This window comes from Lissotriton helveticus, chromosome 12 (assembly GCF_964261635.1).
Source record: "Lissotriton helveticus chromosome 12, aLisHel1.1, whole genome shotgun sequence".
In the NCBI taxonomy this organism is placed as follows: Eukaryota; Metazoa; Chordata; class Amphibia; order Caudata; family Salamandridae; genus Lissotriton; species Lissotriton helveticus.
The window spans coordinates 827,453,111-827,466,819 of NC_136073.1; the positions used below are offsets into that span (position 1 = coordinate 827,453,111).

At 38.1% G+C, this 13,709-nt stretch overlaps 1 protein-coding gene across 1 annotated transcript; it reads left to right on the forward strand.

Moving 5' to 3' along the window:
• The first annotated feature begins 12,493 nt into the window (after positions 1-12,493).
• LOC144799893 (olfactory receptor 1f45-like) lies at positions 12,494-13,461 on the forward strand. Its single transcript, XM_078671502.1, has one exon. The coding sequence runs from the start codon at positions 12,494-12,496 to the stop codon at positions 13,421-13,423; it is 930 nt and encodes a 309-aa protein (XP_078527628.1). The 3' UTR covers positions 13,424-13,461.
• Positions 13,462-13,709: the final 248 nt, after the last annotated feature.

Genomic DNA, 13,709 nt, shown 5'->3' on the forward strand with positions numbered 1-13,709 from the left:
CCAGAGAGCATTCTGGGAGCAGTATACATAGCCTCATATTACTAAACATTGAAAATGTGTGTACAAATTTTTATACACTAACAACTGTCAGTAGTGCAGTCTGAGTTTCCATTTACTTAGAGCGCTCACCCTAATATTAAAGCCTTTGCATTAATGAACCATAAATTCGAGTTTCAACTGCATTAAACATGGACACAAATATTACCTTAACTGGAGGCAATGCCTTTCCCTGATCCACATTGTGGTACTGTAACCTGGCAGCCAAAGGGTTTGTACTGTAGGGGGTTGGGCCTACTTGTCTCAAGGACAAAATACACATGAAAACTTGTTGCCCTTGACCCCAAACAATATGTCTGAGGCGTCGGGCTATAGGAATTCCACTTCCCTGATACAAATCAAGATTCCCTGTACTACATCTTGTCTATCTAGACCTTCACAGAAGATTGAGTTCTAACAGTAGAGTGAATCTTTTTTACTCACCCACCCTGCTTTTGACTGTCCTCAACAAAGTTATTTCAATTTCATAAAATAAACCTTGGCCATAAATACTTCCATGCAACTTTTCCTGATTCCTTAAGCTCTAAATTGACTAACTACACTCCTTTACAAAGTTGCAAATAGCCTCCTCATTTTTAATTACTGTTATGCATTTTAAAAATCTTTTTCCACCTAGCCCTCCCAACTATGAAACAATCTGCCTTCTGTCCTTAAATCAATCTTCTTTCATTCCCCCTTTTGAAAAAAGCTTAAAATGTCTGCAGTTATTAGTCACTCTATCTTTCTGTTAGTGCAAGGGACCATCAAGTGCACTATGTAAATATCGTTCATAACATAAAATGATGTAAGAATGTTTTATAAATTCTACTATTGTAATTTTTTTAATGCATATTCTAAATGTGTCAAAATAGTTACATTTATTTAAATATTGGTGTTCAATTAGAATTTGAAGGTTTTTTTGTTTAAGTGTTTTAAGGTTACTTTTATTTTAATTATTTTTAATTTTTTTAAGCATTGTCTTTTTGGCTTTAATAGAAATTAAATTATAAAAATATATTTGTTTTCTGTTGAGTACATTTAAAGCATTTCTGAGATTTTGCATGTCGTTTTTTTAAGACCATTTTCTACAATATTAGTTTAACAGGAGTTACATTAGTAGATCTTAAAGGCAGTCTAATAAACAAAAATATCGTTGAACAAATATCATCCAAAAAGTATTGGGAAACTCCAACACTAACACTCCAATTTGAGCACAGTTTTGAACTATGGGGGCATCAGATTTACTTTTCCCATTCCAATCTGAGCAAGAGTATGGAAAGTGTTGAACTTTAGAGGTGTCAAATTTGCTATTTGTACTCCAACGTAAGCAAAAGTAGGGAAAGTGTTAGACTTAGGAGAAATCAGATTTACTAATGCCACTACAACATAGGGAAATTTGTGAATGTTGGAGTGGTCAGATATACTTTTTCCACTCCAACGTAAGCAGCAGTAGGAAAAGTGATAGACTTTGGAGGGGTGATATTTGCTTTTCCCACTGCAACCTAAGTTATAGTAGGGAAAATGGTGGACTGAGGAAGGGTCAGATATAATATTTCCACTTCAATCTAAGCAGCAAGAGGGAAAGTGTTTGGAGGGTCAAATGTACCATACCTGCTTCAACAAAACATTAAAGAATGCTGAGCTTTGGAGGGGTCAGAGTTCCTATTCCAACTCCAACATTAGCAAAAGTGGGAAAAGTGTTTGACTTTGGAGGGGTTAGATATACTATTCTGTCTCCAATCTGAACAACAGTAGGGAAAGTGTTATTCTCTGGTGGTGTAAAATGTATTAATCCTGTTCAAACTTAATAAGGGGAGGGTGTAAGATTTACATTGCCACTCCAATCTAAGCCATAGTAGGGGGATGCTTTGGATGGGTCACATTTACTATTCTCACTCCTAAATGTTTTAAATAAAACTTTTGTAGACCAAAATAAATTAAAAGATGTAAAACAATATATATTATTAATTACATAAAATGCAAATAAAAGTAAATAAAGACATTATTACAGATAAAAACGTAAAAATGTAAAAACTATTTCAAAAGAAAACACTATTACCATTAAAAAAAACAGACAAACAATTACGATTCATAAATAAAATACAATTATAAGAATAATAGATATTAGTATTAAATTAATAATTAAACACATTTAAAATAAGAAGTGTTATTAAATATAAAATGAACAACATTAAAAATACTGATCACTCATGCAATAGTTTATTCAAATTCAGCAAATAATTAAGTAAAAAAGAATACATTAATTTGCATAAGTGGTTTTCAATAAAAAATGTATTTACATTAAAAAATTAATACATTAAAACAATGATTTCCAGTTTCAAAACCTCCTACACCAATCCCAACCTGCTTCTAAAATTAACAATTTCTAAATAAATAAAAAAATAATATTTATATTAAACTTTATAAACTATACTAATACAAATTAAACACAGATAAACAGTAATAATAACTTATAATACTAAAACAACCATTGTTTACCAAACCAAATAAAATAATCTATATTTTATACAACTCTATAAACTAAAACAATAATATGAACAACTACCTTAACAAAATATATAAAATAAATAAAAACATAATACTCTTACCTTCTATTCAGCAATAGTTTTGACATCACAATGTTTTTTAAATGGTATTTGTATCCCACAATATTTTATATTGCAATTTGGTGGAATACCAATCTCAGCTCTTTAACGTAAACGTTCGACAATTTTATTTAGGTTGGGGTTAGAACAGTGAATCTTGCCTTTTCAATGAATGCACTTTCCCCAGTGCTTCTCAGATTGGTTCTTTCCCCAGTACTTCTGAGATTGCTTATTTCTTTTACATACTTCCTCCTCTTATTATTAAACTGAAAGAAGCATAAATCCTACCTTCCTTTATTTGTGTATAGTCCCCAATTTAACTTGGATTGGAGTAGTAAATGTAGCCTTAGCTAGGGCATTCTTGAGGGCATATTCTTTGTACCCTCTTTCTCTGAAACTCTCAGTCATCAGATTGCACTCCTCTTGGAAAGTAGCTTCTGAACTACAGTTCCTGTGAGCCCAAAGAAACTCTCCATAAGGGATGCTGTTTATGATCATTCTTGGGTGGCTACTCTGGGTGTATAAAAGAGTATTGCCAGCAGTGCTCTGTGTAGTCTGGATGTCATTTTATTGCCATCAACCCAAATATGTGTGTCCTGAAATTCTACATATGTTCTAGTGATGTTCCTTTCAAACTTTTGATTATATTTGTTGTCATTCAAATGAGGACGCCTGTTCTTGTCCCCCTCTCCAGACGCTGAACAAATCATCAATGTAATGTGACCACAGCACAATATGTGTACTGTAGTCATCCAGGGCTTTCGACACCTGCTGTTTCCACCACCCCATCATGAAGTTTGAGTAGCTGGGAGCAAAACAGGTGTCTATCACCATACCCTCTGTCTGTCTTAAAAATAAATTGTTGAACATGAAGGAATTGTCCCTGAGGCAAAATTCAATCATAGAGATCAACATTTGCGTGTGATACAGAAATGTGATTAAACGGGCTCTCAAAAACTGTCTGCAAGGCTGCACTTCATCACTTTGTCTAATGCTGGTGTACAGGCTTGCCATATCCAGAGAGATCAGAAGGTAATCCTTTTCTCAGGGAACATCATATATCCTATGTGAGACATCTTTGCTATCCTGTGTACAGGAAGGCAATGCTATTACACAGGATCGTAGAAAGTAGTTTATGTACTCAGACATATTATCCAATAACAAACTGATTGAAGATAAAATTATATGGTAATAGGTATAGTAATGCTGTTTTGGGGAATTTGTTAAGTAGGATGCATTTATCCCACTCAATGGGTCTCTGCTCATGCCAATCAACCAGCATTTCTTAATACCTCTTATTAGACTTTTCAATAACTCAATTGTCGCATACCCTCTTTTAGATAGTCTTGTACATCTAGAACCCCAACATTGCCTCCCATATCAGATTGGCAAATGACAATTTTGTGGTCCTCCTGTAGTGTTTTTATCGCCAATCTTTCTGATTTTGACAGGTTGTCCGACTTCCATCTTGTTTACTTGGCCATGCTTTTAAAATCTTTAATGATTAGTGTCTCAATTGCACATGGGGTAAGGGTGGGGTTAAACGTTGATTTGGGCTTAATGTTACTAGAGCAGTTTTCTCCTAGTTCAATGCCCCTAGATTCAAGGTTCAAAGATTTGTAATTTATGTAACTCTGTTAGGGTTCGATTCTGATTGAGTGAATCAGTATCAATGTCCCCAATTCTCAGGCTACTCTCAATTCTCAGGCTACTCTCTTTGGTCTATTAATCCTAGGTGAAATTTCTTTCACTTTTAACTTATGCCATTTATGCAGTTTGAGTTTTCTTATAAAATGAAAGAGACCTATACTACACTGTGCATAGTTGAAGAAAAGTACAGGGTAGAAGAAAAGTCCTAGCATCAGAACCTTGGTTTCAGTGTGTGTAACTGGACAGGTAGATACATTTACAACATTGTTGCACACCTTCATTGTCCCGCCTTCTTTCCCGTTGCATATATTCCTATGGGGGTTGCCAGCGCTTATGCTCCATCCATCTCTCTTGTTTATTTTGTTGATGCTTCTCCTTTTCCTCTGCCTCTGCCTTTTTCTCCTTGTCCTCTTCCCCTGCCATGACCCCAATCCTACTGCCAATTTTGTTGATTTTTCTTGGTTGAGAAGGCGAAAATCCTCCCAAATATTTCCAGGTTTTGATACAATATTTTCTGTTGGGTCGCTGGTGATATCTTCAGAGACCTCACTTTCACTGAAGTCACTTGGGGATTCCACTGTATCACCAGTTTGGAGGGAAGGAAAGCTGTGTGAAGTTTTTATGTTTTTTTCTGATGTAATCGAATCTGTTTTTGTTTTTTAAGGATAATCTCTTCCTCATGTTTAGTAATATAAGGTTAAATAATAATTTTTTTAAAGAATTATGTTTCTCTATATATGTATATACGTATTTAAATAAACAAAAACACATGTATATGTATATATAAGTATTATTTATATGTAGTATTAAACATTAGTGGAACCTATTTAATTTATATTATATAAAATGTATATATTAAAATATTTAACTTTTACTACAATTATAATCTATTTTTTAAACATTATTTTTGTATATTTATGGAAGATATTAGTGTCACTTTTTCCCGATATTTTGGTACTTACCATTATAAGTATAGAAGCACGATCTTGTAGTAAGCAATATTTTTGACACAATATTTTTGTCAATAATATTTTTTATCACAATATTTTGTCAGTGAACCGCTCCATGCATGAACACCAATTTTACGTGAAAAGAGAAGGAGGCCACCTATGTTCTGTAGACTGTGCTAAAGAAAAGTGTTGTAAATGATGATAATGGTCCAGGTAGATGAATATAAGATATTTATTAAGAACTACAGAGATTAACTGGTGTCCCCATCAGAAAGCAGGGAGCTAACTGACAAGACAGAATACAGAGACATGTGACATCAGAAACATAGAATGTGGGTCTTAAAGCAATACAACAGAATAGAAATGATGAGAATACAACATATCCTCTCTCCTTCGCATATATAACAGAATAAAAAAAACAGAAATGAAATTAAAAAAACAGAACTCATGTCCCTCGATACAAAACCTGCATCAATATGAAACAAAATCTCGTAAGTAACTAGGAGGCCTTCTTTCCCTCTGACCTCTACCAGTATCAGCAGAATTCCTATTGACTGGTTCTGACACACGGTTAGACTGAGGCAACTTAACCGCCTTTTCAGCTTTCTTATACAATGCTACCCGCCTCAAGTTCCAACACTCACCATTAAATAAAGTTACAAATCTTTTATGAACAGACTTAACTTTAAACGGACCCCTAAACTTCGTCAACCCGACGCCAACTCTTCCTGGTTTCACTTTCACCCAATCATTCACCGATATTTTGCATTGACTCCCTGACACCTTCCCGCTTTCCAGCTTGTCCAACCCCTCTCCACTTTCGTGTTTCTCAAACACTCCAGTACCCAAACACTCCTTCATCCATGCAGCAACTAGTTTGGTACCAGCCGAACGTCCTCTCATCATGCAAAAGGGAATTTCCCCTGTCACACCATTCTCAGTTGTTCTATAGGCCCAAACCAGGTCATTAACTAATTCTCTCACATTGGCTTTAGATGAGAGGGCCATTTGAATCGCGCCTTTGACCATACGGTTCGCCCTCTCAACAATGCCATTACCCTGTGGGTTGTAAAGTGAAGTTCGTGAATGTGTAATGCCACATTCCTTTAAAAAACTAGCCATTTGTGCGGTAGTCAATTGCGTTCCATTATCTGTGATAATCCTTATAGGAAAACCCTCTTCTCTGAAAATGTCCTTCAATGCAATGATAGTGCTGCTGGTGGTGATTTCCTTCATGAATTTGACTACCAACCACTTTGATGAAACATCTACAACCACCAAACCAAATCTCATATCTTGACTCAACTGATAAAAGGGCCCAATAAAATCAAGACATATGGTGTGCCATGGACACCCTGGGTCTTCAATTTTACCACAACCATTCTGACTACCCACCTTAAGCCTCTTCTCACTTTCCATGCAATCAGAACATCTTTCCAACCAGTCAGAAATCTCGAGGTCCATGCCTGGCCACCAAAAGTGCTCCCTCACTCTTCTTTTAGTGAGAGACTGTCCTAGGTGACCCTCATGAGCCAATTTGAATAAGGCGAACCTCACCTCCTGTGGCGGGATGAACTTATCTTCTTTCAGGATGACCAAACCCTCATTGTCCAAAATAGACAAATCTTCCAACACCTTTAAATATGGACGAAGAGCAGGAGATACACAACTCTCTCTCCTTGAACCCTTTACAATAAGGTCTTTCACCCCTTTCAACACCTCATCCTTCACCATAGAGGCATTCCACCAACTCCTACTAATCGCCCCAGCACACATCTCTACTAGCTCATCCACAGCTGCCACAGACCCTTCTGAATTGAGTGAATCCACTCCTGGTTTATCTACTATTTCCCAGGGTAGTGGAAGTCTGGAACGACCATCAGCTTGGCAGTTCTTCCAACCAGGAATATATTCCACAGTGTACAAATATTCTTGGATTCTTGCAGTTAGTCTGGCCAACCTCGCTGATCCTTTCCCAGCCCCACCAGGTGATAAGATCTTAACCAAAGGTTTGTGGTCCGTTAACAGTGTAAATTTGAACCCCCCACAAATACATTCTATAATACTCGCAACCCCATGCCGCAGCAAGGGCCTCTCGTTCTATAATAGAATAATTTCTTTCTGTGGTTGTGAGAGTTCTTGACGCAAAGGCAACAGTCTTCAAGCCGGAATCATGCATTTGTGCTAGCACTGCACCGACACCTACAGCACTTGCATCCACTGTTAAAACAGACTTACGATTGGTGTCAAACGGTGTCAAGATACCAGCCTCACATATCTCTCTCTTGATTTCTTGAAAACAATTGTCCTGTTCCAGATCCCACACAAACTTGTACCCTTTTCTCAAAAGAATCTTAATCTTCTCGGTTTTCCCTGCAAAATCTTTTACAAATTTCGCATAATACTCGATGAGGCCAAGAAAAGACCTCAACTGATCTTTGTCACATGGGACTGGTGCATTTCTGATGGATTCTAACAAATCCCTTTTTGGTCTAACCCCATTAACAGATAATGTATAGCCAAGGTATTCCACTTCTTCTACTGCAAACTTACACTTCTCTTTCTTCAATGTCAACCCTGCCTGTTCCATTCTTTCCAAAACAGTCTTCAATATAAGATTATGTTCCTCTACAGTCTCTCCGAAGATTAAAACATCATCCTGGAAGTAAACAACTTTGTTCACTCCCTTTAACACAGCACCCATCATTCGTTGAAAGACTCCTGCTGCAGATGCGAGTCCAAAAGGCATGCAAGTGAACTGATAAATCCCTTCAGTGGTTATGAAAGCAGTCAGCGCTTTAGAGTCTTGATGCAATTTAATTTGGTGGTAAGCATTGCGGAGATCTAACTTAGAAAAATACTTTCCACCCTTTAGTGACAAGACCAACTCATTGATATTTGGTAATGGAAAATTGTCTACAACGATGTTCTGGTTCAATGTGCGAAGGTCCACACAGAATCTGAAACTTCCGTCAGGTTTGGTCGTGATAACGACTGGAGAAATCCAGGGCGATGTTTCAATTTGTTCTATCACTCCCTGATCTAACATCTCCTTAAGCATCTTCTTGACCTCTTCACGCGCAATGAACGGAACCTTCCTGACCCTGTGTTGTACCGGTATGGCACCATCACGCAGTACAATTTTGTGTACATAACCTTTCAATTTCCCGATGTGTTCATCAAACAAACTTGACATTCCTTTAACTATCGACTCAGTTGTTATGCTGTCTACCACCATCACTTGTGGTACAGCCCTGGGATTGATAACTATACTGAGATCGTACTGTTGTTCCCAACCTAAAATTGCAGGACCTGACTCTGCTACGTAAACTTTCCCTGTCGTGAAACGATCTTTGAAAGATATTTCACACACCATGTATCCTAATAACACTATACTTTCCCCTTGATATCCACAAGGACTAATATCACTAGTCAATAACTGTACGCTTTTCCAATTCTCTAAGTACATATCTTTTGGAATAATGGTCCAGAACGACCCTGGGTCAACCATTAACTGGACTTCCATTTTATCAATAAGGAATTGGGCTTTGGGTCTTTGCCTCCTGCCAGGTTCTCCTTTACTTATGTTCTGTCCACCCAAGCACAATAATTTATTGGTGCCCTCAACCCCAGTGTCATCTCTCATCACTTCTCTCTTTTCCACCACCGCTACTTCTTCTCCAATCATCCCTTTACACATTTTAAAGAAATGGCCTTTTCTCCCACACTTCCTACATACTTTGTCTAGGGCAAAGCATCTCTTGTAATCCGAGGTATGAAATGTGCTACCACACCTACCGCACATTTTTGCTTTGAATCTATTCCTCTCGGTACTTGGAAACCCACTACCATATCTCTTGGTGCTCTTTTCTCCCGTGTCTACGCTTTTTCTATTTACAGCCGCAACTTCCTCCTGTTCCACACAAGAAACACCATTCCCATGACCATTCTCTTTTACACCGTCCTTTTTTCCATCTCTTTCATACACGCATTAGATTCTTCAACTACTTTGGCTATGTCAATAGCTGTCTGTAGAGTGGGATTCTTTGCTGCCCATAATTTTTCTTGCATTTTCTTGTTCCTACACTGTACTATCAGCTGATCTCTTATCATTTTGTCCCTTATTTCTCCAAAATTACATTTAATGGACAATTCACGTAATCTGGTTACAAATTGATCCACACATTCCTCTGCTCTCTGCGGTTGAGTGTAAAACTTGTGTCTCGCCATGACAATATTTACTTCTTTTGAATATTGTTTCTTCATCCTCGCTTTTGCCTCAGTATATACATTGGACAATGTCCTACCATCTTGGTTCAGACCTACTGGCAAGTACTTAAAAGAGTGCTGTCCCTCGTTTCCTAGAGCGCTTAATAAAAGAGCTTTCTTTCTAGTAGCGCTGAAATCCTTCCCATCAAGTGCCTCTATGTAATTTTCAAAGATATCGATCCATTCATCCCATTCAATGGGTGGATCTCCAGCTGACTGTAGGAACATTGGCGGTGTAATAACGTTAAGGTTCTCCATGGTACTGGTTCTTTCGTGAATATTACACCCTCGTATTTTCTTTATATTGTACCCTGTTTCAATGAGGTATGATAAACAAACAATTGCAGGTCGCTCACTTGTGATAGTCTTTCGTGAATATTACACTCTCGTAGTGTCTTTATATTGTACACTGTTTCAATGAAGCATGATAAAAACACAAGTAAATGCAGGTAGCTTACTTGTAGAGAGAACACTATTTTGTCTTTAATTTGACACGATTTGCTGCTTATGCCGCTCTATACAGGTCGCCTACTTGTAGAGAGAACACTGTTTTGCCTTTAATTAGGGACGATTTGCTGCTTCTGCCGCTCCGATAGATGAATTGGTTGCTTGGTAACGTGTAATACACAAAATGGCCAATACGTAACGTCGTTCCGTCATTTACGGTGATGACGTTGATTCTTGCACGTTCAGCTGTGAGCGAGAAGAACAACACGGTTCCGAGGAAGCTGCGGAGAAGGATAGTTCCAACTGTGAGTACTCACGTGCAGCAGCGATTGTGTGGACTTTCAAAAAATGCCGTGCTTGGTTAAAGCGGCTCTGTGATTTTACTCGGGTTGTATGTGAACCTCAGAGACGCCATAGCCAACAGCGTGGTTCACCATGTTTGCATAGACATCCGTACTATTTCCAAGCTATTGTCCGTGTTGTCACGATTTCGCCGCAATTTTAATCCCAGCAAAGTGAAAACATCAAAGTCTAGACTCACCGGTTGTCTGGAGGCACACTTGGCACGTCAGAGAAACTTCAGTTTCTTCATCTCATAGCGACAATCTTCTCGTCTTGGCAAGCATGAGTCTATTTGTCTAGGCAAACATACATGGGATCACGTAGCAATAATCGCTGCGCTTCACTGACAGTTCTTTCAGTTGGAAATTTCCCTTCAGTTGAAGTATAGTTCTTGTATCTCACTCTTTTTTGAGTACAATTTCTTTCTCTTTTTCTTTCTTCCTTCTTCAGCTTTGCATTTCCTCTTCTTGGTAGCAGTAACTGGTTCTCAACTTCCCTACTAGTTGAAAATTTTAACCAAGAGAGTTTGCGTGGTTCTTTTCTCACCAGTGGAGTCTTCCTCTCCCTCTGTAGTTGTTTAGCTCCTTCTGCTCATCGTCGCCATGTGTTGTAAATGATGATAATGGTCCAGGTAGATGAATATAAGATATTTATTAAGAACTACAGAGATTAACTGGTGTCCCCATCAGAAAGCAGGGAGCTAACTGACAAGACAGAATACAGAGACATGTGACATCAGAAACATAGAATGTGGGTCTTAAAGCAATACAACAGAATAGAAATGATGAGAATACAACAAAAAGACCCAGATATACCTCTCATTCTACCGTTACTATTGTTTCACTTGACTTCGATCAGTAACCCTCTTCATTTTCTTCTTTTTACACACCTCTTACTCTTGGCACATAATTCATCAACACTTTCTGTTTCTTTGCTCTTACTTTAATGGTATTCAGTAAGGATTTGCTTTTATAGTATTCAGTAAGGTTCTTACTTTTATGGTATTCAGTACGGTTTACCTGACGTTGCGTGGAATAATTTGCAAGAGATGTAGCAGTCTCTGAGTCTTATAGACGACCATCTCTAGTGTCTTCATCAATAGTGATATTAACAAAAAAACTAAATTTACTGGTGTTCAGCTCAAGGAGTAAAATGCAGGCAAAAACGCAGAGACATATATTGGAAACATATCAAATGTGGTGTGCGTAGTGTGATACTTTAAAAATTGATTAGTTCACATCCAAAAACAATCACATATCTTCCAAGCCTAACATTCACCAATGGCTAAACCCTGATCTTTGATTCACGAATGCGGACCTAAATGGTGGGGTGCACTCTTTACACAACCCAACACTGCCATCACACTGGAATGGGAATTAGAAAAAAAACATGACAGTCCCTCACAGAAACTTTTTGAATTCTTTCTATAGATCACAGGGCTAGCTTCAGAGTGTATTATAGGATATGGTTACAGAGTGAGAGAGAGGTAAAGAGAGCGGGAGTGAGAGAGGAAGAGATGGGTTAACAGGCTGGGCCACTGGATTTATGCGGCATGGGAGGACCAAATTATTGAACAATGTTGACGGAATTATGCGTCAAGTAATTGCAAATTGTGCAACATAATGCAGCACATTTTTAGATAGTATACTTCATACTTTTTACATTTTTGCACATGTAAAACCTGTCTGGCAAAGGTTTCACCAGATTAGTGTCGATGTAATAACCAAATACAGCAATAAGTAACTGAAAAGTGACCAGTCATCCTTTGCATAGGCCTATCTAATGAGCAGTAATAAGTGACCATGAGGTGAAACACAGGCCCCTGCAGTGGACGAATCAGTCCACTGAGCCACCGGACCCAGCTAATGATAAATGTCTGTCGTATGAAATGAGACTTCAAGGATTTCCTGAATAGTAGGATATTGTAACCTTTGCCTATTTTTCTAGTGCTTTCATTTTAGAATACATATGATAGGCACCGTGCTGGCTTCACTCTGCCAGATCCTTCAGATCTAAAATTGGAAAAGTGAAAAATTGAATTGGTGCTGGATTGACATCTGGAATCCTACACCAGTATGTAATTGAAAGAAAATGAGGGGAGAAATGAGGGTGAAGCACTGTCTGTCTGAAGACCCATCCTTAAGTTGGTCAATAAATTAAATACAATTTTTTTCATTCCAGATAAATCCCAAAATGGAGAGAGGAAACATGAGTGTTGTCAAAGAATTTATCTTCCTTGGCTTCTCCAGTCATCCAGAGCAGCAGCTTATCCTATTTTTTGTCTTCCTTGCTGTATATATACTCATCTTGGTTGGAAATTTGACAATCTTCATTGTTATAGTAATGGATTCCAGACTCCACACACCCATGTACTTCTTTCTGAGCATCCTGGCCTTGGTGGACATCTGTTTCACATCGTTGATAGTTCCCAAACTATTGGTGGACCTATTGTCAGTGACGAAAGCAATTTCCTTTCCTTTGTGCATTACTCAGTTGCATTTCTTTCTAGCTCTTGCCAATATGGACAGTTTTGTATTGGGTATCATGGGCTTTGACCGATTCATGGCAATATGTCACCCTCTACATTATCCACAGGTGATGGGAAAGAGAGTCTGTATAACACTGGTCCTTTGTGCCTGGGTGATCGTCTCGCTTCACGCTTCAGTGCACAGTGTCTTGGCCTCCAAGTTACTCTATTGTGATGGAAAGGAACTGCAGCACTACTTTTGTGACCTCCCACCTCTTTTGAAGCTGTCGTGTTCAGACACCTCCGTTAACGAGCTTGTACTCTTCACAGAGACTACTGTAATTTTGCTAACCCCGCTGTTATGTAATCTTGTATCCTATGTTCTAATTGCTGTAGTTATCTTGAAAATCAAGTCCTCTGATGGAAGGAGGAAAGCATTTTCCACCTGCTTCTCTCACCTCACTTGTGTTGTCTTGTGCTATGGGCCTGTGCTTTTTACATACATTCGGCCATCCTCGGCCTACTCCCCAGAGAAGGATATGGGCATAAGTGTAATCTACACCATGGTGATCCCAATGCTCAACCCATTTGTGTACAGTGTCAGAAATAATGATGTGAAAGAGGCATTGAAAAAACTGGGGGGAAAATTCCAATGAATTTGGATGAAAATAAAATGGAATCATCTACATTTCAATTGATGTTTACAGAAATCAATACAGAAAGATTCAGAACCCCGATTCACATCTGAATTCAGAGAAATGCTCTTAAAATGGTGAGCACTAGTAAAGTACAAAGTGAAACATCATACCTTTGGGGTGTTATAAACCAAATAGTGGATGGTTTTTCAATAATTTATCCTGAAAGGTTCTGTGGTTAAAAGAACAGGTTAGGGTGATTATGCTTAATCCGTTGAATAATTTGTGGTCTCATATTTCTTCCTGC